The sequence below is a fragment of the Oculina patagonica genome, chromosome 13, assembly GCF_052425735.1.
Source record: "Oculina patagonica isolate OP01 chromosome 13, crgOcupat, whole genome shotgun sequence".
NCBI classification, from domain to species: Eukaryota; Metazoa; Cnidaria; class Anthozoa; order Scleractinia; family Oculinidae; genus Oculina; species Oculina patagonica.
In genome coordinates this window covers 25,143,714-25,166,175 of record NC_135770.1, presented here as the reverse complement: position 1 = coordinate 25,166,175, position 22,462 = coordinate 25,143,714, and the positions used below count along the sequence as shown (strand labels likewise).

At 39.2% G+C, this 22,462-nt stretch overlaps 3 protein-coding genes across 3 annotated transcripts in view; 2 read left to right on the top strand and 1 right to left on the bottom strand.

Moving 5' to 3' along the window:
- Window positions 1–263: 263 nt before the first annotated feature.
- LOC144637059 (kelch-like protein 3) lies at window positions 264–1,916 on the top strand. The gene has a single exon (XM_078496225.1). It carries the CDS (start codon window positions 264–266, stop codon window positions 1,914–1,916), a length of 1,653 nt encoding a protein of 550 aa, XP_078352351.1.
- A 3,935-nt stretch (window positions 1,917–5,851) lies between these two features.
- LOC144636323 (kelch-like protein 25) overlaps window positions 5,852–22,462 on the top strand; it is a 164,626-nt gene continuing 148,015 nt past the window's right edge. Inside the window, exon 1 of the mRNA XM_078495506.1 lies at window positions 5,852–8,904. Within this exon, the coding sequence (XP_078351632.1) occupies window positions 5,852–7,294 (1,443 nt within the window). The 3' untranslated portion in view covers window positions 7,295–8,904. The remainder of the gene's footprint in view (window positions 8,905–22,462) is intronic.
- LOC144636409 (uncharacterized) lies at window positions 9,812–13,405 on the bottom strand. The gene is made up of 5 exons (XM_078495618.1): window positions 12,954–13,405; window positions 12,693–12,807; window positions 12,360–12,399; window positions 10,652–10,778; window positions 9,812–10,530 (listed from the first exon to the last, which is right to left on the bottom strand). Exons 1-5 carry the CDS (start codon window positions 13,233–13,235, stop codon window positions 10,012–10,014), a joined length of 1,083 nt encoding a protein of 360 aa, XP_078351744.1. The 5' UTR covers window positions 13,236–13,405; the 3' UTR covers window positions 9,812–10,011.

Sequence of the window (22,462 nt, the reverse complement as noted above, 5' to 3'; positions counted from 1 at the left end):
TTATTGATACACAAAACGCAAACAAAAAAACGAAAAGGTAGGTAGTTTTTTTCTCGTCCTCAGCCTTTGCGTCCGGGCATTGTACTTTTCTTCATCGTTGCAAAATTCTACCTGCAAAATAAAACTTCCTCCCGTAGCCTGGAATTATCTTTATCTTGTTACCCGTCCGCAGCCTTTGCGTCCGGTCCATTCCATTAAATTACAATGGGCACGTGTTCGTCTGTAAGAGTCGAAAACGAAACCGAGGCTGATGCTTTTCAAACATGGCGTCTCCGTCTCAACCCATGAGCGCAGATCCTTCACAACATCGCCAAGAACTCATCGAGCGTCTAGATATTCTGAGAACAAACCAGAGCTTCTGTGATGTGACAGTCGCTGTAAAAGACAAAGAGTTTAAAGCCCACAAAGTTGTGCTAGCTGCAGCAAGCCCGTTCATCCGTTCACTTCTTGCAAGCGACATGAGAGAAAGCAAAGAACAACTGATCAAAATAGAGCTTGAAGAAGCAACTGCGTCTGTTATGGAAGCCGTGTTACAGTACGTTTACACTGGAGATGTCTCGGTCACTGAAGGTCCTGAAGAAAGCGCCCACAATTTGATCGCAACAGCAGATTATCTTCTCCTGCCAGGCCTGAAAACAATGGCGTGCAATTTCTTGAAAGAGAATATGACATTGGAGAACTGTATTTTCAATTACTATTTTGCTGACAAGTATCGGTGCGTGGAGTTAGGGGAAAAAGCTCGTGAGGTAATTAATTCGAATTTCAGTGTTATTGTGGAGACAGAAGATTTTCTGAGCCTTGACATGAAGCAAGTCATGGAATGGGTGTCCAGTGATGACATCACTGTCAATGCTGAGGAAGAGGTTTTCAAGGGAATTGTTAAGTGGGTGTCTCATAACAAAAGTGAAAGAGAAACACACTTCCCAGAGTTATTCCATGAAGTCCGTCTCGTGTCAATATCACATGACAATTTATTTAATGAATTGTTGAAAGAAGAGCATGTATCAACTAATAACGAGTGTTTAAATATTGTGTTGGCTGCCATGAAGGGGATTTTCAACCCCGCAGACGAGTGTGTAACAAAATCACCTAGAAAGTGCCTAGAGACACAGACAGATGTAATTTTTGTTTGTGGTGGGAAAAAGTCATTGTGTTATGTTCCACAACAAAGTAGATGGTACAGGCTAGCAGACATGATCTTCGAACATAAATGTCATGCTGTCACGCAGTACAAAGATAAAGTTTATGCTGTTGGTGGTAAACCAGAAAGGCCAGAGCAATGTGTAACAGAATACTACCTGCCCAGTATTAACTCCTGGGGAGCCATTCAACGAGAGATCAATGCAAGCAGTTTTTCCAGTTTTGTAAACTTGAAGGGTCACCTGTATGCAGTATGTACCAACGTGCTTACATGTAGAACAGTATACACTTATGATCCAGAAAAGAACGCATGGGTTGGTTTGGAGGGACCAGCTGAGAAACGTTGGAGCACTTGTGGTGCGACTGATGGTCAACACCTTTATATAGCTGGTGGGATAGGAGTCCTTAATGAAGAGCTTGACCCAGTAGCCACAACAGAAAGATTTGATCCCAGTGAAAACAAATGGGAAAGTGTTGCTCCTATGAATGAGAGAAGATTCAATTCATTTGGAGCAGGCATGAATGGCAAGGTGTATATTGCCGGTGGACAGCAGTATCATGGAGTATGCAGTGCATGTGAAATGTACAACCCATTAACCAATGAGTGGCAGCGTACACCCAGTCTCAAGGTACCCCGTCAATCTGCAAGCATGGTGTGCTTTAAAGGTGAACTGTATGTTCTTGGAGGGTATAGAGAACACAGAGAATCAAGATTGTTATACACCGAATGCAAATATGGCGGACCTCTCGGTCAGTGCCTGGGACGAGCTTCATGAAAGCGAGGCTAGTCAGACTTCGGTGTTTTGTTTTGACAATGCTTTCCTACAAAAGTCTTGCTTATTCGTCGATCTGGTGTGTTTCTTTTCGCTGCTCCTACGAGTTGCTGTGTTTCTGAATGCCACGAGAAGTGATAGAAGTGTTCACTGTTTGCCTTTAAGGGAAAAAGTGGATCGATGCAATTCGTTGAGACGAAAGAAAGGAGTACAAAGGGGTTCACGATCGCCGCGAGGACTTTTTATAAAGTTTGCTCGCTGAATTTCAGGTTAGATCTTAGAAAATGTGTAAGCGATCACATTTAGCTCCAAGTCTTTCTTATTTGGCTCAATGTTTTCACTAGCTTTAACTGTGGGGCAGTTGAATTTCATTCACTTGGTTAGTATTTGATCGTGCGATTCTGTGCGAGTGGATCGGATGCGAACAAAGTCGGACATGAACAAATTCTTTTGAGACAGAGGATGTCTTGGATGTGGAGCTTTTCTTTACCTTGGGGAGGGTACTGGCCATGCAACTCATGCTGGAAGACCACCAGACACCACATAAGCTCGTCATTTAAACGAATTTTCTAAGATCTTCTGACCTGAAATGTAGCGAACAAACGTCCCGCGGTGATCGCGAACTCCTTTCAGTTCGTGTCAAAGAATTGCATTGATCCAATTTTTCCCATAGAGGCAAAAGGTGAACACTTCTATCACTTCTCGTGGCATTCAGAAACACAGAAACTCGTAGGAGCAGCGGAAAGAAACACACCAGAACGACGAATAGGCAAAACTTTTGTACGAAAGCATTGTCAAAACAAAACACCGAAGCCTGACTAGCCTCGCTTTCATGGAGCTCGTCCCAGGCACCAACCGAGTGGTCCGCCATATTTGCATTCGGTGTATCAGTGGAATTTTTTGACACTGATTCAAATAGGTGGAAGAAGATTTCAACCATACCCATGAGCCCAGAGAATGAAGAGGAAAGGAAGAAGGGAAGTTACTACAAAGCTTGTTTAGCATCAATCCACATTGGACTGTTGAACAATCGTTCTCTGGTTTCTTAAGTTAGAAATTAATCCTGGATTGTCCAATGCTTTATTTAAGTGATTGACATACCCTGAAGGCTGAAACAAGCCCTCTTACTGTTATGCATTATTATTTATAATGTTTTACCCTCGGACGTACAAGGGGGAGTGGATGCCACCTCCCCACTGTTGGGTTTTTCTGAAATTTTGAAAGGTGTGATTTACTCTACAATGCTGAAACTTTCAGTAGTTGTTCATTCATCCCTTGCGGAAATTTTGATTTGTCACGCCATGGCAACATTATAATTACAAGTAGGTCTGGCCAAAAATTGCTATTTTTAACAGTTTTTTGAAACAGACTTGAATGATTTGATTATTTTTACATTCCATAAGCATTCTGGCCTGATTTTGCATCAATTTAAGTTATTTTGTGACTTTCTAAGAAAATGGTCCAAGATGGCGGATCAAAGATGGCGGCTTTAATGACGTCACGTAACCTTATATGATGTCACAGCCAACGAAAATTTTGTCATCTTGTAGAGTAAGCGATGGGCTTTCTAATCAGTGCAAAATAATTTCGCTGCGCCTTAATAGAACAAAAACTCTGGGGAGGAGTTCCAACCACCACCACCCGCCCCTTTGTACAATGGTGGGGGGTACGAATTTGCTTGTACGGCCGACGGTTAACCAAGGCTTCCTTTGGAGCTTACACTACATAATAAGGTCATTGAATTGTGATGTCAATTATCTATTACTATAACCACAGCTAATAATTAACGTTATGCAAATAATTACTGTTGATTCCATTAATAATAATTATTATTATTCATTCAAAATATTTCTCTGTTTCTGATTGGCTTTCGATCCCCGGCTAATTCCAGCTATTCGGCTAGCGCCAACCAAATTTGGAAGAAATTCCAATTATTGGATCGCAACCGTCCAATATCAAAAATTATTGGATCGCAACCTCGTTCTCAAGGATGATTATCCGATTGCAACCTCGTTACCAAGAACCGCTGATGTCATGCGACTGAACGGCTTTGCTGCCGAGCAGGTTGAAAAGCGAAAATGGCCTTTAGATTTGAGCATTACGAAGAGGTAAAATTTAAAGTTATTAGAAGACAAGGAAAGTTAAAACACGGAAAAAGCAACGAAGGGGAGTCGATCGATTTTGAAAGCATATCTTCAAGAGGAAAAGATCCCTGATCCAGCCGCAGCGGAAGACTTGGAGCGGTTATACGAAAATTCTATGTCGAAGTAAGCAAGAACGATGGAAACCTGTACTCGAAAACATCGCTTTGTGTCATCAGATTAAGCTTCAATAGACACTTCAAGCAAGTGCTAAATAACGACATTATAAAGGACAAGAAATTTAATGAAGGTAACCAAGTTTTTGAAGTTTAAATCAAATTTAAAAGCGAACGTTGTTGTGTATTTGTGTACTTTGCCTACTGTCAAAACCCTATTAAATTCATTTTGTGCATTTGGAGTTCTGGAAATATTTTGAATGAATAATAAAACAATTATTGAATTCGGCTTTCGTATGATATGAAGAATTATGCAGATCTCGGAGGGTGTTATCCGCCTCAGCCGAACACCCTCCTCGATCTGCATAATTCTTCGTCATACTCAGCCTCATCCAATAATTGCTAATTATTAACAAATCACAATGTTACTCTGGTAAGAAATTATTGCATAAAAAATAGTTCTTTAGCAAGCAGTGTGCATCACGGTCAGGAGTAGAATTCTGGTCATTTGTGTCAAGACACTGAGAGGGAACATCTCATGAGAAGGGGAAATTTTGTGCTTATTTCCTCAGAAGAACCGCAACGAACAAACAAGTTTGAGTTTTGTATGAAAACAGTGTCCGCTTCTTGACACATAGCTTTTGTTGTATTCGCGTCTGAATGAAGGATGATCTGCTGGTTTTGTTGATCACAGTGTGACTGTGTCACTGTGTTGATTTATAAAGGTAGTACAGGTAGTAGCCAACTGCAGCTGCTAGCTGACCCAGTTTCGCTTTCAAAATCAGTCTTTTTGACTCTCCTTAAAGCCACTGACCCCAAAACAATTATGAGTGAACTCAAGCTAAGATGGTTAGCCTGCAGTGCAGGCATTTTTCATGTGCGCGCGTAGTAGTAGTTCACGATCGAGTAGATTGGCTGCCATGTTGGATGAGGGCAGAGAGAGGTTTAGAAGCGCCTCACTCCTACTACCCTAGGACATGTTTCTCCTATCCCCAATCCTCTCCCTAGTAAGAATCCAAGATGGCACCCGATCAAAATGCGTTCGAATATATGCTCTTTGAATACGCCTGCTTTGCAGGCTATAAGATGGTCTGTTTGAATATTTGATTTTTTTTGTCAGGTCAGTGCCAACTCTGAATACTGAAATAGATTTGATTATTTTGACCTTTCATTTATCAAGACATGGCATCAAAAAAGGCTAGATCCCCCCCCACCCCCTGGAGAGCAAATATATTACTGGTTATCAGCACCTGTCAATGTTAAGCTGCCGGGAGTCCGGGCATAGGAGAGGCATTTGAACTTAAACATGATTTTCTGTTAAATAGACCCACCATAAATGGTCAAAAAAGTCACTAAACTTCAATAAAATTCTGCTAAAAATCCACTACAATGGTCAAGAGTTGCTGTCAAATCCCCTGCACCCCTCCCCCCCACCACCTCCCTCCCGAAGCTTAACATACAAAAAGCTAGTAACAGTCTTTTTCTTCATCGTTGCAAAATTCTACCGGCAAAACTCCCCTCCCGTAGCTTGGAATTATTTTAATCTTGTTTCCCGTCCTCAGCCTTCGCGTCCGGTCCGGTCCATTCCCTTCAAAAATGTGGGCACGTGATCGTCTGTGAGAGCCAAAAACGAAATCGAGGCTAATGCTTTTCAAAGGCTGGATAGAAGCCCTTTTCAAACATGACGTTTCCGTCTCAACCCATGAGTGCAGAACCTTCACAACATCGCCAAGAACTTATCAAGCGTCTAGATATCCTGAGAACAAACCAGAGCTTCTGCGATGTGACAGTCGCCGTGAAAGACGGAGAGTTTAACGCTCACAAAGTTGTGCTAGCTGCAGCAAGCCCGTTCATCCGTTCACTTCTTGCGAGTGACATGAGAGAAAGCAAAGAACAACTGATCAAAATAGAGCTTGAAGAAGCAACTGCGTCTGTTATGGAAGCCGTGTTACAGTACGTTTACACTGGAGATGTCTTGGTTACCGAAGAAAGCGCCCACAATTTGATCGCAACAGCAGATTATCTTCTCCTGCCAGGCCTGGAAACAATGGCGTGTAATTTCTTGAAAGAGAATATGACAGTTGAGAACTGTATTTTCAATTACTATTTTGCTGACAAGTATCGGTGCGTGGAGTTAGGGGAAAGCGCCCGTGAGGTCATTAATTCGAATTTCAGTGTTATTGTGGAGACAGAAGATTTTCTGAGCCTTGATATGAAGCAAGTCATGGAATGGGTGTCCAGTGATTACGTCACTGTCAATGCTGAGGAAGAGGTTTTCAAGGGAATTTTTAAGTGGGTGTCTCATAACAAAAGTGAAAGAGAAATATACTTTCCAGAGTTATTCCACCAAGTCCGTCTGATGTCAATGTCACGTGATTTTCTTGAAAATGAACTAGTCAAGGAAGAACTTGTTATTAAAAACACTGAATTGTTGGATGTCACGACAAAATTTATGACAAGTGCCACTTGCCCAGTCTTTCAACCACCAAGGAAATGCCTGGATAGCCACATGGATGCAATATTTGTTTGCGGAGGCAATAAATCATTGTATTACTTTCCAAACCAAGACACATGGTATAGCTCGGCAGACACATTGTATGTTTATGAAGCTCACCAGGTCGTACAATGCCAGGATAAAGTTTACATTGTTGATGAAGAAGAATCAGCTGAACTCCATGTAATGGAGTTCTATATGCCTTCTTCTAACTCCTGGGGGATCAGTAATTTAAAAGAGATTGAAGATACTGGATTCAGAAGTTGTACAGTTCTGCAGGGTTACTTGTATGTAGCAAGTGACTTTAATGTGATGCGATATGACACTGAAAAGAATTATTGGGAGAAAGTGAAATGCTCGCTAAGTGAACGCATTCACCCCTGTCTTGTGACCAATGAACAGCACCTTTACATGATAGGAGGCCTATCAGATCTAAGTACTTTGTCCTCAACAGAAAGGTTTGATCCAAGAACTGATGAGTGGGAAGAAGTTGCAAGTACAAATGAAGAGAGGCTTGCTTGTTTTGGCACTGCTATGAAAGGCAAGATTTATGTAGCAGGCGGACGACAATATCCTAATCAAGAAGTGCTCAACACCTGTGAAGTATACAATCCTGCAAGCAATGAATGACATTTGATGCCTAATCTCAGGGTACCTCGGTGGCTTGCAAGCATGGTGTCTTATGAAGGAAGGCTATATGTCTTGGGCGGCCTCACAAGTGTTACTGACCACGACAAGGCAAGGAGAGTGTTATCTGTTGAAATGTTTGATTCTGAGAGGAATAAGTGGGTAAACAAATCTACTATACCAGTTAAAAGATTTGAAACTCGCAAAGAAAGAGCAAATCTGAATTTGTTTAATGCCTGTTTTGTAAGATTCCACAAGGGTGTGATTGAAGAACTTCAGCCATTGAATGATATGTACTACTAGAAATATTAGACACCATTTTGTCTGGCTGATGACAAGAAAAGAAAGTGAGAACTTGTCAGTTCAGAAGAAAAGCTCTGCATTAATGTCTTGTCATTGGCAAGTACAATCCCAGCCAACACCTTTGAGACATTGACAATTAACTAAAGATTAAATTTATGTCAGTGTTCCCCAATTCATAGTACCTTTTTTCTCCCCTCTCCCCTATGCAATGTTGGTTTTTGCAAAAACTTTTATCAACAGACATTTTTAGCATAAATGAATGACAACATTGATTATAGGAAGGGGTGGGGGCTGTTATCATGTAAGATATTGACATCGCGGTAATTACAGAGACAAAAATTGAACACAAGTTGTCTCAACAGCTTTTGTCTGGGATTAAAGCATTCCTTTTGTAGATAGTGAGACCTCCCAGGGGTTTCAGGAAACAGGGAAAAAGAGAACAAAAGGAAAATAAACCTGGGAAAATGGGAACTGAAGCTGTGTTTCTCAGATATTTTAGGGTACAGGGATCACAAAAATTGGTAAACATACTTTTAGGGAACAAGGGAATATGCCCCCCCCCCCCCCTGTGCTTTCCCTAGGAGGGGCTCAATAATAACTGTATTCATAAATCGCCATTAACATAAAAACAAGGAAAAGAACAACACTATTTTTATTTTCAAGTATTTGTTGTTCGTCTTTAGATTCCAGTTTTCACATCATCTGCAGTTTCTCTGTCTGTCTGTCTGTTATTTATTCAGTTGATTGGTCTATCTGTGTATTTTTGACATTAAAGTTTAGTTTTTATTAATCATTCTATGGTCCTGCCATCAGATTTTAGGGCTCAATTATTATTTATGTATTAAAAATTAGGAGTTTGTGCCATGCATATTGCATATCAGTAACAAGGTTGCATCAAGTCTTTCAGTGAGAACTATAAACACTTGAAACAAAATGTTAACCCCCTCCTGTTGAATGGCTTATTTGACTTTGGGACCCCCTATCCTTGCTTTGATTTTACTTTATGCCCCCCCCCCCTCTCTGGTTTTCCAACCCCACCCCCTCCTAATAATAATTGCACAGTCCCTAAATCCCGTCCCTAAGAAATCACCAGTATTCAGGATAATTGAAAAGGAAAATGGTAAAAGTAGGCCTTTCCGGTTACAGTACTTACCCGCTTATAAGAACCTGCAATTTAAGAACCTGTTAGCCTAAAAATATCAATTTAGACCCCATTTACATAAGAACCTATTTAGCCTAAAATTTGAAACAGGTTCTTATAGAAAGGTTCTTATAGAAATTAACCTAAAAAAATCTTCATATATGTATATGTTTGATATCATTAAATCAACTTTTAGCCTGATACTGAGAATTAAAATATCTACTAAAATGGGTCATGGCCACATACTGTACTGTCTAAAGGCCAGGCCTGTTTTGGCATTAAATTAATATACATGCCACCTTTCTACCATTCACAGGTGTATAATATATGTCTCATTAAATAAGAACCTATTTAAGAACCCGCGTAGCCTAAAATTCCACTAAGCACCATTTACATAAGAACCCGTTTAGGCTAAATTTGAAAAAATGGGTTCTTATAAGCGGTAAGTACTGTATTGCGGATAAAAAGAACACACGCTTGAACTAGCAGCTTAAAAACTTGAGTTGTTGTTTTTTAACGATGCAATCATACTGCTTACTGTAACAAAAGTGTGCATTTTGTGCAAGAGGAATATGAGTGTTTCCAGTTAAATTAAACAGGAGTCAAAAACCATTTGTCATCTTTATATTTTGTTACTTGTATGATACATGAAAATGGAAAACAACTCCGTCGATATCTGACTAATTATTTTAAGTTGTTAACATAAATTACAAATGTAACTTCATTACTTCCTATTATTTCAGGCACTTGATTTTCAAGTCAACTTTTGTTTGCTTTTCTTACTTTCCACTTCAAAGGTCTAGCCTGTGTGTATGACAGTTAATTTCATTTGGAAAGTTATTATCAATGGAAACGGTAAAAATATATCAGGAAATGTTTGTCTCAGACAAGATATGGAACACTGATTTTGATTGATTTTACTTTATGCCCCCCCCCCCCCCCCTCCTCTCTGGTTTTCCAACCCCACCCCCTCCTAATAGTAATTGCACAGTCCCTAAATCCCGTCCCTAAGAAATAATCAGTATTCAGGATAATTGAAAAGGAAAATGGCAAAAGTAGGCCTTTCCGGTTATTGCGGATAAAAAGAACGCACGCTTAAACTAGCAGCTTGAGAACTTTTAGCTTGTGGTTTGTAGATTCACTTACACGCCATAAAAAAAAATACGAGTACTGGTGTTTTATTATTTTGTGCCCTTTAACTACTGATCGTTCTATTAAAAAGGCACATCCGACATGGTTCCAAGGCCGTTTGTTTGAAAGTTCACAACTTTCCTTGTCATTCCACCAAGATATATCCCATGGCTTTGATGTGTTTGTCTCCATTATCTGGTGAGCGTATTGCTTCGTTTCCACACGTGTTGTTGTCATCAGGTATTCCTCCAGTACCAAACCCGATCCTAGAGTCACAGTAATCGCAAATACCGCCATCGTTACCAAGAAAACCGATTCGAGCTTTTCCCATTACGGTTTTGTCACTAGCTGCATTGAAGCCTTCCTTGTTACAGTTGAGCTGCAGAGAGGCTTCGGAACCAATCAGCGTCTTCCACGTGTTACGACCCAGTGAGGTGGCGCGGTATTGCCCGTCAGCGATCAGTGAGTACAACGAGTTGGCCTGCTTGTTGATGACAATGAAATTGATCTGTTGGCCGATCTTCATACCAAGACAGATCTTGGAGAAGGATGTGTTCCAGTAGCTCGGTAACTTGGTCTCCTGTGTGTCAAATCCAGTCTCTCCTCCACGAATGTTGTATTCCGTTTTGTTGCTCCAGTACCCCGAGTTATAATGAAAAGTGTCCTGTAAAAAGTAAAAATTCCCTTCATATCTTAATATTTGAACAGATGTATTTATGTTTATCTTTTTTTCAGAAATCAGGATCCTCGGTGCCATTAAAAAGCATGACCAGTAAATGCCCTACCTTGTTGCCGTCAATCTTAATGACCGGCGTCCATCCCCCATCTCCACATCCAAAATCTCCAAAGTTACAGAGAACGGAAATTGGTTTTGAGTCAAAGTGAAGAGTAACCAGTTGACTCGAGTTTGACCTGTTAAAAATAAGGAGCCAGAGATTACGCCGAAATTAATTGTAAAAAATTCATGAAGATTACTTGCAGAAGTCTGTAATACTAGAAGTCTACATCTCTGGTAATGTGTCTTGTGCCGACAAACTCCTCTTTAGGCTATTTATAGACGGCATTTTTTCCCCTAGAGAACTACTTAAACAAAAGAGTGTTTCGGTCGAGGAACTATCGGCTGATAGTTGCCCCGCGAAATTTGATGTTCTTAAAACAAATATTAGCCCGAGAAGAGAAACTTCGATGGCTAATATGCTAGTTTTAAGAACATCAAGGGGCAACTATCAGAACGATAGTTCCGAGACAGAAACACTCTATTGTTTTTATTGTTCACCACTAAATTTTCTTCCGCGCGCACATACAAAAACAAGCATCGTGAATTATTTTTACTTTTGAGGATAAAAACTCAATTGAAAGCCGAAAATTATGTCTGCAGGCTGCTTGTTTACAAAAAACAGTCACAGGCGGGCACTATCGATCCGGGCATTTTTCACGGGAGGGCACTATTTTAACAATAGAGTGTTTCTGTCGAGGAACTATCAGCTGATAGTTGCCCCGCGGACATTTGATGTTCTTAAAACAAATAATCGTGAATTATTTTACTTTTCAGGAGAAAAAACTCAATTGAAAGCCGAAATTTAACAAACGAAACAAAACCAGACGAGAAACCCAGTAAATGCAGTGAATTTGGTTGGGTTTTTGTCTGCAGGCACGCTTGTTTACAAAAAAAAGTCACGGGCGGGCACTATCGATCCGGGCATTTTTCTTCGACAGGCACTATTTTAACAATAGAGTGTTTCTGTCGAGGAACTATCGGCTTATGGTTGCCCCGCGGCAATTTGATGTTCTTAAAACAAATATTAGCCCGAGAAGCGAAGCTTCGAGGGCAAATATGCTAGTTTTAATAGTGCCCTCCGGCTGACGAACACTATCGCGTCACGTGATCAATTTAAACCAATCAGAATCGGAGAAAATTTAGTGGTGAACTATACTAACCAATCGTGTTGAAGTTTTTCACCATACGCGTCTTTTAACTGGTTGGAATATATTGTTTAAATTCACTTTATAATAAGGTCCTTAGCATAAGCATTACTGAAGAAGACCGAAAGAAGATGAGCGAACGGCGGTGAAATAACTGATTGATGATCATCATAACTTGCGTTTTGTTTCGTTCAGTGCTTCTTCTAAAAAATCGGAGCATCTAAATAGCTGTTCATTCATGTTTTGGAGTCAGACATTAAAATCGATTAAAAGATGGCAGCGAGCTAAGGTGCTACAGAACGATACAAACGGCTTCCATCCAACACAAATTAACAATGTGAAGGCACCACAGAATCAATGGGCATCGTGGCACAATTACCGAACTTTTTCAGAAAACTGATCTCTGGTAATGGGTTAATTTTGAATTATTCCAACTTATTCTCGTTGGATAAGTGTGAGTTTTACAGCCTAATATTACAGCACCGAGAAATTCCATCGCCCGATTATAGTAATTTTGCCTTTTAGTCTTTCAGACAGTTTTCAGCCGAATTTGGTAGAGCTTTGACTTACTTGAATACCGCGTCATACAGCTCCTTGCACGACTTCACCGCTGAAAGGGATAAAAACAAATTAGCATAGCTTACAGCGCTCTTTTATAAAGCAGCTAAAAAAATACTATTCGCGTTCGATAATATTGCCCTTTACTTCTGTGGCCGAATTATCAAAGTCCACTTTTTCTGTAACTTAGATTGCCGCATACAACGGAGTGCAAAACACCTGAACCAAAGAAACTAAGAAAACAAAACTAAAGGAAACTTGGATACAACAGATATAGTAGCTGTGCCATATTGCGGTTATCCACAATTAAAATCGCAAAATAAAGTTTTTGATAATGACTTCTACCTTGCTCGCAAAACTCGCCAATAAAACCTTTGTCACAAAGGCATTCAAACGTGTCGTCTTTGTAGTTCGTCACACATGCCCCTCCGTTTTGACACGGCGAGGAAGAACAGGGCGACTGAAATAAGAAGGTATCACTGATCGTCAATTTAACATTACAGAAACTGGTTTTGAGTAGAAGGAGAATATTCTTACAGCAATATCTTAAAGTTATAAATTATAGGTAATAAGTGGCAATAATTTATTCGTTTAATCAAACCTTACCTTAATGGCAAAATGATGCGAAGTCTTGTTTTCTTTGTACTCTGTGAAGTTTCTGTACTTATCAGAGGACAGCAACTCGCACCAAAGCTTTCCATCGGCTCCTTTGGAGGCGGCCAGGTTCACAGAAAAGCACAAAGGATTGCTGAGGCATTCAAAGGTGCAATCAAAGACATCGTACACGGAAACTGTTCCAACTGTTGGCACGTTAAGGTAATGGAACGCTTCTTTTGAGAACTGACGCTGTTTAAAACTCTGACCGAAAGAAGTATCGTCGCGTGGCATAATGTTTGTTTCTGGGGTGAGAACAACAAGAATTATCACGTACTTAAAATATTTTCAAATACTGGTTTAAAAAATGTTTTCAACACTACCTGTCTCATTAAATTTATAATCCTTTATAAATGCCTTCACTATGGAAATCTGAAGGAAACAATGGTTTGGTTTTCTCAGATATCGGAAGGAAAAATGCTTTTCTTATCCACAAAATAATTAAAAGATGAGTTGGCCCACTATGGTCTATTTAATATCTCACGACATTGTTCAGTAAAGCAGAGAGAACTACAAATTCAGCATTTCCACATCTCCTAAAATACACCTTTATTTATGAAAACCACAAATAAACACAACGGTTTATAACAGAAAGGATTTTTTACAATATTTTGTGAGCCACCTGCAACAATTATTCTAGTGACCTAACACTTATGTCTTCAACGTTTGCCCGGCAACATGTACTTAACGGAATTTTATTAAATCTTTTTTCTTTTTAATTTCGCTTTTTTTGTAATTTTCTAACGAAAGTAATAAAAGTCGAATATTTTTATCCGGGTGTCAGGGAGATAAAAAGGGAAAAGTAACAAAATAGATGAAAAAACAATGGGGGTGTAAACAAACGTTAAAAAATCGCAAATCATAAGAGGACATGTGCACAAATTTCACACAAAAGTGAAAATTCTTGGCAAGAGTCCTTTTAACGGATTTCGCTCATTCTCTTACCATGGGTAGGCCTTAATATGAAATAAATCACAGTATACTTTGTTTGGCTAAGTATCGATTTGTTTTCGAGAAAATCGATAATTCTAAAATCCAGCAAAGTTGACGCTTTCGGAGCTCAAAATTTATGCCGAGTTTGTTAGCTTCGCGTCGAAAAATAAAGCACTCTGGGAGAAAAATACCTATTAAATATCGAAGAATAACATCAAATTAGTACGTCGAAAGCAATTTCTGCCCTTGAAGTCCTTTTATTTACAAAATATAATTAAATTTATTCGACACACTTTTGATTTAATGCAAAATAGGTCAAACTTATCGCTTTATTTAAGTATGAGCGAAGCGAAATAAATGGCCGAAAATTTGATATTAGACAGATAAATGATTGTTCTTTTCGATACTAAAAGGATTTCCTTGGGAAATGATTTAGTGCGATGCTTTTAGATCTCAAAGTTGCTTAAAATTCGTTAATTTAACCGACCGTGACATTGTTGATCTTATCAACTTTATGTAAACATTCCACGCAAAGGTTAATTTTCCCCATGTGAACTTCAACTGAGTAAAATAAAAACATAGACTTCCTTACCGTGGTGTTCGCTGATACATTGTAAATCCTGTTTTCCTCATTTACGACAAAACCTAAGCCCTCGGCGAAGCTGGTTATCTAATTTTCTTGACGCTTGTAACTGATTTCCACGTCTTGAAGTGACAGTTATTTTCCATGCATTCTTGAAAATAGTCCAGTCTTAACTGATCAGTGTAAACAGGAATACGAAGTACTTTGCTTTAAATCAACTAAAAGCTTAGCAGCAGTGGTAGATAAATCGATACGGCAGGCGAATCTTCGTTTCGAAAACCGCCATTTGAGATTTGTCGGCCTTTTGTCCTGCGGTATGCAGATAATTAATTCACACTTGAGTAACTTCCGGCACATGAAATCGACAACCACCGTGACCAGAAAGCACCCTGCTTTTGGTATATTGGTTGAGGCACTATTTTTATTATTTTAATATAAGCTCTGAATGAAAAATTTTTGGGCTGAACTTGTAATTAAGTTTCACTTCAGTTAGCCACGTTCGAGAGAGTTGTTAAATGGTTGCATGAAAGCGCTTTTAACTTCCGTGTCGAAAGTTCTTCTGTTGCGTTGTTTCGCTTTGTTTCATATTTTTTATCCAGTTCTTACCCTTATTCAGATTCTTGATTAGGCTTAGGCAAAACAGTTGTAGAGTCAACTCTCTCCTATTGAACACCTCTATAAGACGGACACCTGGTGTTGGTCCTTTCCTTGCCGTTTTTTCAGTCATTTTTATACTGTAACCACCTAGGCTACGTTTACACGGGACCGGACCGGACCAGATCGGCCTCTGTTTACACGGAACCGTTTGGAAGCGATCCATGTGTTTACACGGGACCGTCCTGGAACCGGCCCGGAACGGTTCCATAACTGGACCTGCAAAATAGCAGGTCTAGTTTCGGATCCGTCCCGGACCAGTTCCAGAACGGTCCCGGGTATACTGAAGGCCAATTCGGTCCGAAAATCGGACCGGATCCGTTCCGGACAGCAGCAGTGGTAGATAAATCGATTCGGCCGGCGAATCTTCTTTTCGAAAACCGCTATTTGAGAATTTGTCGGCCCTTTGTCCTGCGGTATGCAGACAATGTATTTCACACTTGCGTAACTTCCGGCACATAAAATCGACAACCACCGTGACCAGATAGCACCCTGCGTTTTGGTAGAGTATTGGTTGAGGCACCATATTATTGCTATATTAATATAAGCTCTAAATGAAAAACTTTTGGGCTGAACATGTAATTAAAGGCGCGTTTACACGACTGAAAATTTTGGGTACGGACCCATCAAAAAATTGGTCCGGATTTGACCACTTTTGTAGAGAAACAGTCAAATCAAAATGGGGCCATAGGCGCCTATGGCCCCGTTTTGATTTGACTGTTTCTCTACAAAAGTGGTCAGGTCCGGACCAATTTTTTGATGGGTCCGCACCCAAATTTTTCAGTCGTGTAAACGCGCCTTAAGGCTACGTTTACACGGGACCGGTCCGGAACCGTTCCGAACCGAACCGGACCTGTTTACATGGAACCGTTTGGAACCCTTGCAGGTGTTTACACGTTATAGCAGGTCCAGTTTTGGATCCGTTCCGGACCGGTTCTAGAACGGTCCCGTGTAAACAGAAGGCCTAGCCGGTCCGAAAATCGTTGCTAAATGGTTGCATGACAGCGCTTTTAACTCCCGGGTCTAAAGTACTTCTGTCGCGTTGCTTCGCTTTATTTTATATTTTTTTGTTCTTACCTTTGCCCAAGTTCTTGATTAACTAAGGCGCGTTTACACGACACAAAAACTTAGGTACGGACTCGTCAAAAAGTAAACGCGGACCAAATTTTGACGGGTACGGACCAATTTTCTGACGAGTCCGTACCTAAATTTTTCTGTCGTGTAAACGCGCCTCAGACAAAACAGGTGAAAACAAAATCTAAGATGTTATCGTTGGATCCGTCTTCCGTGAATGTTAAAAATATATATATATGACAATATATATTCTGTTGGGGTCCGGCGTAAACAAGGGAAGGTGCCCCCCGCCAGAGCTTGCGGGGAGGGACGAACGCCTCGCCGTCAGGGGACCCAAATGTATTAAAAATATCATAGTCATTATATAAATATTATGTTTTTAAACCTGTTTTCCGGTGTGTTTTTGAGTTGATTTGGAACCTATTAGGGTAAAGACGGTCCCGATCCGCAGTCTGTTCCTTCGCGAATACGACGGTTGTAATTATAATACGACTCAAGTTCCAAACAACAAGTGATATAAAGTAATAACTTTATAATCACCTTAATTCTCAATTCCCTAGGCAAACTTCATTAGGAGGGAGTTGTGGAAGCTGGGATATTCCCCAAAAACGCCGTCCAATGGGTCGTAATTTTGGGTTCCCGATCTAGAACGGGATTTTTAATAATAGACGATATCTAGAACGAGGTATGGCATTTTGAACACACAAAAGTTTCAAAATATCAGCAGCCAAAACGGGGTGACTTGTTTCTAGAACGCGGTATCTTTTAAATGCAAGTTCTTTCTAACTGAATACCAGAGGCCCTTCCAATTATGCTGGTAAAAAGGGAATTTTATGCTTCTAGCAATGCTTGTTTTTTGTCCGAAATAATGTTTAACTGTAATTATGCTCATTTTTTTTTTAAATAATGCTACTTTGGTATAAATGCCTTGTTGTATTTTGCAGAAATAAATACAAAAAATGGCATCACGTCAGAAGTCCATAACAAACTTCTGATTACGTGTATTTTTCTTCACCTAGCTTTAATCGAATGAAGTGAAAAAAACCCTTTCCTTTATTTTTACACCAATTTACACCTTGGTGTAAACAGTCATAAATGTTCGACGTTTTATTATAAATTGTTTACCGTGACTGGTATTACAACTGCATATACATGATATATGGTCCCTTTTTCCCCACCCCTTCCCCACCTTTCCTTCCCGCTTTCATTTCGCCCAATCCTCCCCAGGAGAAAGTAGGAGAGCCTGTTTACAGGCTAGACTACACAGAATATACATTCACGGGAGACGGATCCAACGACGCCATCTAAGGTTTTGTGTACAGCCAACTCTCTCTGAAACGGGTACCTTTCGGGACCGGCTCCAACTCAGTTCGTCTAAAAGAAGTCCGTCTTATAGGGATTTTAACGTCGTTTCAAATTTTCCACTGAAGAAGGGGCAGTAAACCCGAAACGTATGGAAACAGTTATCTATCATCTGGCCCATTTTCCATTTACATCTTAAATTATCGTTTACATACACTAGTTATATGCGCTACACAGTCGCACGAGATTTCTGTTAGATATTTTTGTTACCGTCTCAAAGCCGGTGAATTAGTTACAGTATAAAAATGACTGAAAAAAACGGCAAGGACAGGACCAACACCCGGTGTCCGCCTTATTGAGGTCTTCATTAAGCGGGAGTTGACTCTACAACTGTTTTGCCTAAGCCTAATCAAGAATTTGAACAAGGGTAAGAACTGGATAAAAAATATGAAACAAAGCGAAACAACGCAACAAAGAACTTTCGACCCGGAAGTAAAAAGCGCTTTCATGCAACCATTTAACAACTCTCTCGAACGGTGGCTTACAAAGCGAAACTTCAAGTTTTTCATTCAGAGCTTATATTAAAATAATAAAAATAGTGTCTCAACCAATATATCAAAAAGCAGGGTGCTATCTGGTCACGGTGGTTGTCATTCTCGTAACGAAGACCCTGGGTACGAGGATGGGTGGTTGTCGATTTCATGTGTGCCAGAAGTTACTCAAGTGTGAATTAATTATCTACATACCGCAGGACAAAAGGCCGACAAATCTCAAATGGCGGTTTTCGAAACGAAGATTCGCCTGCCGTATCGATTTATCTACCACTGCTGCTAAGCTTTAAGTTGATTTAAAGCAAAGTACTTCGTATTCCTGTTTACACTGATCAGTTAAGACTGGACTGTTTTCAAGAATGCATGGAAAAAGCTGTCACTTCAAGACGTGGAAATCAGTTACAAATGGCGCGTCAAGAAAATTGGATAACCAGCTTCGCCGAGGGCTTGGGTTTCGTCTTAAATGAGGAAAACTGGATTTACAATGTATCAGCGAACACCAAGGTAAGCAAGTCTTTGTTTTTATTTTACTCAGTTGAAGTTCACATGGGGAAAATAACCTTTGCGTGGAATGTTTACATAAAGTTGATAAGATCAACAATGTCACGGTCGGTTTAATTAACGAATTTTAAGCAACTTTGAGATCTAAAAGCATCGCACTAAATCGTTTCCCAAGGAAATCCTTTTAGTATCGAAAAGAACAATTATTTATCTGTCTAATACCAAATTTTCGGCCATTTATTTCGCTTCGCTCATACTTAAATAAAGCGATAAGTTTGACCTATTTTGAATTAAATCAAAAGTGTGTCGAATAAATTTAATTATATTTTGTAAATAAAAGGACTTCAAGGGCAGAAATTGCTTTCGACGTACTAATTTGATGTTATTCTTCGATATTTAATAGGTATTTTTCTCTCAGAGTGCTTTATTTTTCGACGCGAAGCTAACAAACTCGGCATAAATTTTGAGCTCCGAAAGCGTCAATTTTGCTGGATTTTAGAATTATCGATTTTCTCGAAAACAAATCGATATTTAGCCAAACAAAGTACACTGTGATTTATTTCATATTAAGGCCTACCCATGTTAAGAGTATGAGCGAAATCCATTTAAGGACTCTTACCGGAAAATGTTTGACCGTAAGTAACATGTGCACATAAGATGTATGACAAATATGAAAAAACAAATAAAAACATCCTTTATATTTTTGACATGCAAATCATGAGACACTATGAAAACTTACATAAAACCATCCTTTTGAAATGCCAATTATGAGCTGAGTTTAAATTGGAACAGAATTTTTTAAGGCACTTCTTTATAAAGGCATGCACCTGTAGCTTAAAATTATTTCTTGTTATAAAGTTTTTTTTTAAAAAAAAACCTAAGAACGGAAAAGTAATAGTTGAAAAAGAAATCTTTCGGATAATTTTTAGCAACAGCTTTTTTTAAGTGATCGTTTCAACTCTTCGTAGAAAAATAATAAAGCGCCATACTTTCTTAAATTCAAAATTACCTGCCTTCTATAAGGATATGCCAACCTTCTTTGGCTTTGCTTTTGAACGTGCAATTCCCAATTCAAGCGGCAGAAAATTGCAGGGAATTTAATATTAACAACGCTCGTCCAACAACACAGAATAATTTAATACGCCATGCAGGTTTGCAAAGCGACGAGCAACTTAAAAACGAAAATATCTAACTAACCGTACGAGCGAAACTTGCTAAATTCAACATGAACCTTTGAAATGTCGTGTTCTAGCGCTAGCATGAAAATAATGCAAAAAATCGACAATTTTTTTGCAAGTTACAATTGTATCGTTTGTTTGAGTTGGATTTTCTCGATATTTCGGCGTAAAATCGTCCAACCGTTATTGATTGCTAAAGATTTGATGTTAATTATATTTCCGATCATTTGAACTTTTACACACAAGTTTTAAGTGATATCAGTGTTAAAAGTGGTGGGTATTTGGTCAAGATATCTATCACATTTTTGCGGCAGCTGAGGCGGACAGAATAATAGAGCAGTTTTAAAATCTACAGTTAGGATTATCATGTAACTTGCTGTGAGTGAACTTTAACAGTTTGCCAGTTTGCTTGAGGTCATTTGATAAAAAAAGAAGGCTTTATAAAACCGCCTATAACTTAGACAAATCTTCAGTTGCTTGATCGCCACAATTTTTAGGATTTTACATTATTTCAGGATTCTTCTGTTAGGCTTTAAAAATTCTAAGAAATACCGGGCTAAATGTTTTCCTTTTAAAAAAAACGCGTTTTAAAAAGGGATCTGTCAGACCAATAAATACCCACCGTCCTGCTTTTGCCTTGTGTTATGGAATACAATATATGAAGGAAACAAGCAAACAAAGAATGTTTCGCAAAATTGGAACTAACTTTTAGAACAGATTGCTCCCATAGCGGCGTATTTTGATATTAACTAAACAAGTTACAACACAAACACAAAAAACAAGGATGGTTTCTCATGAACAACAAAAGGAATATAACTTACCTTGGGTTTCCACGGTGATCAAAGTGAAAGCAAGGAATAAAATGGGCCAAATAAAAACAGAAAACATGGTAAAAGAATTTTTTTTCCCCGCGAGAGTCGGTTGGCTGCCAACGTGAAGCTCTTCCGAGCAAACTGAGAACTTTGAAGTAAATATTACTTTTTTCTGCACCAATAAAGTATTTTAGTTTTGAGCCAGTAAGAGAAGTTTATTGATGACACCTCTCCGCAGCCATTAGTCTATGAGTGGAACATTAGTAATTGCTCGTTCGATTTGCATTTTGTTGTTGACAACTGAAATCTGGCAGGTGTTAAACATGAAAGAATCTTCTGCTTCTAATTATTAATTAATCGAACTTTCTGAACAGGAAGTCAAATAGTGCATGCATTTTATGTAGTAAGCTTTTTCTTGCAAAAAGTTATCTTCATAAAGTCTCATTTTCAAGCCGTACATGTGTCAACATCTTAAATCTGAAAACATTGAATAAACATAACAGGTCACTAGAAATAAGGAATGATCAAATTCTCCCAATTAGTGCCCTGCTAAAGATTTGGAGAAAAGCAAGGAGAATTTGTGTGTTGAAATTCGGACTTAATTTGTTCTCTGTAATAAATTTTTAATGAGCCGTGTGTTATTTTTGTATTGCATTTGCAAAGCGAACGTTCCATATAACCACATAAGCAGTAAACAAATTCCCTTCTTTCAGCGTTTTTAAAGCAATAAAAAATTAATATACATGTATTAGAATACTGCGTTTTTTAATCTTATTTCCAATAATATTCCAGTGCTGGATTCTAGTTAGGGTGTATTTGTTTTGATAAAGAAGTTAAATCATCTTCTCTTGGCCACAGTCGTTTTGTAATTTTTGTTACGTTCGAGGCACAGGCAAAACTGTAGCAAACCGGCTGACCAAACTCCCGTCTTGGGAGAACATGTTTTATGACTGAAAACTTAATTTCAGATGACTTTAATCATGATATGCAAACTGTTTCTGTATGTTAACAGCAGAAGTTCCAGACTTTTTTCGTGTAGAAAATTATGTATGAGCTAGCCAACTTTTATGACGAAATCGCAAAGTCGAATATCGGCCGAACTTTGACTGACGTATCGACCGAGTATTGCCCGACACATCGACAGCTGCATGTCGAGCGAGGATCGATCGATGCATTCGGTTGACTCGGCCTCCTGTCCTTATAACAAGTACAACTGAACAATCCTCGCGGTCTTTCTTTTTTTGCGAATTTTTTGTGCAGGTTATCTTAATGAGTTCATCTCTCATGGCAGCCCTTGCCTTAATTTCCGCTATAAAAAGAAAAAAAAGCGCAATGTTCGGATGTCATCTATTCAGCTCAGTCAGTGTCCCGTTGTGCTGTGGCAGTATTTAGCATGCCTCAAGTGATCTTCAGCGAAATCCTAGGAGGGCTTCAGACTGTTTCAGTAATCACTGGGAGCCTTTAGGGGGCTTAAGTTTTTTTCTGCTTTTGCAATACCATTTGTATTGATGGTCAGCCTCTTGTTGTTGTCTTGTTGTTATAAATAAAATTACTTTACTTACTCGGCCAATCCCGGAGTGGGACTTTCAGGGACAAAAATTACTTTACTTATGGTGTAGTACAGGGAATATGACTACTCACAGTTAAATTTTGTGCTTTCAGTAATCGAAAGCTATGCTCAGTGGGAATATTGACCATGGAAATAAAATAACCGGTAGTACGACTCAGTTGCAATTTCCTATAAAACAGGAGAAACTATTATACCTTCCAACGGAAACCGTAGAATTGTGAAACTAAAGGCAACTGGGGCATTTTTGTGCAATTGTATTCACGCGCTTGCTGAGTTCAAGCGTAAAATTTAGTGATCTATTCT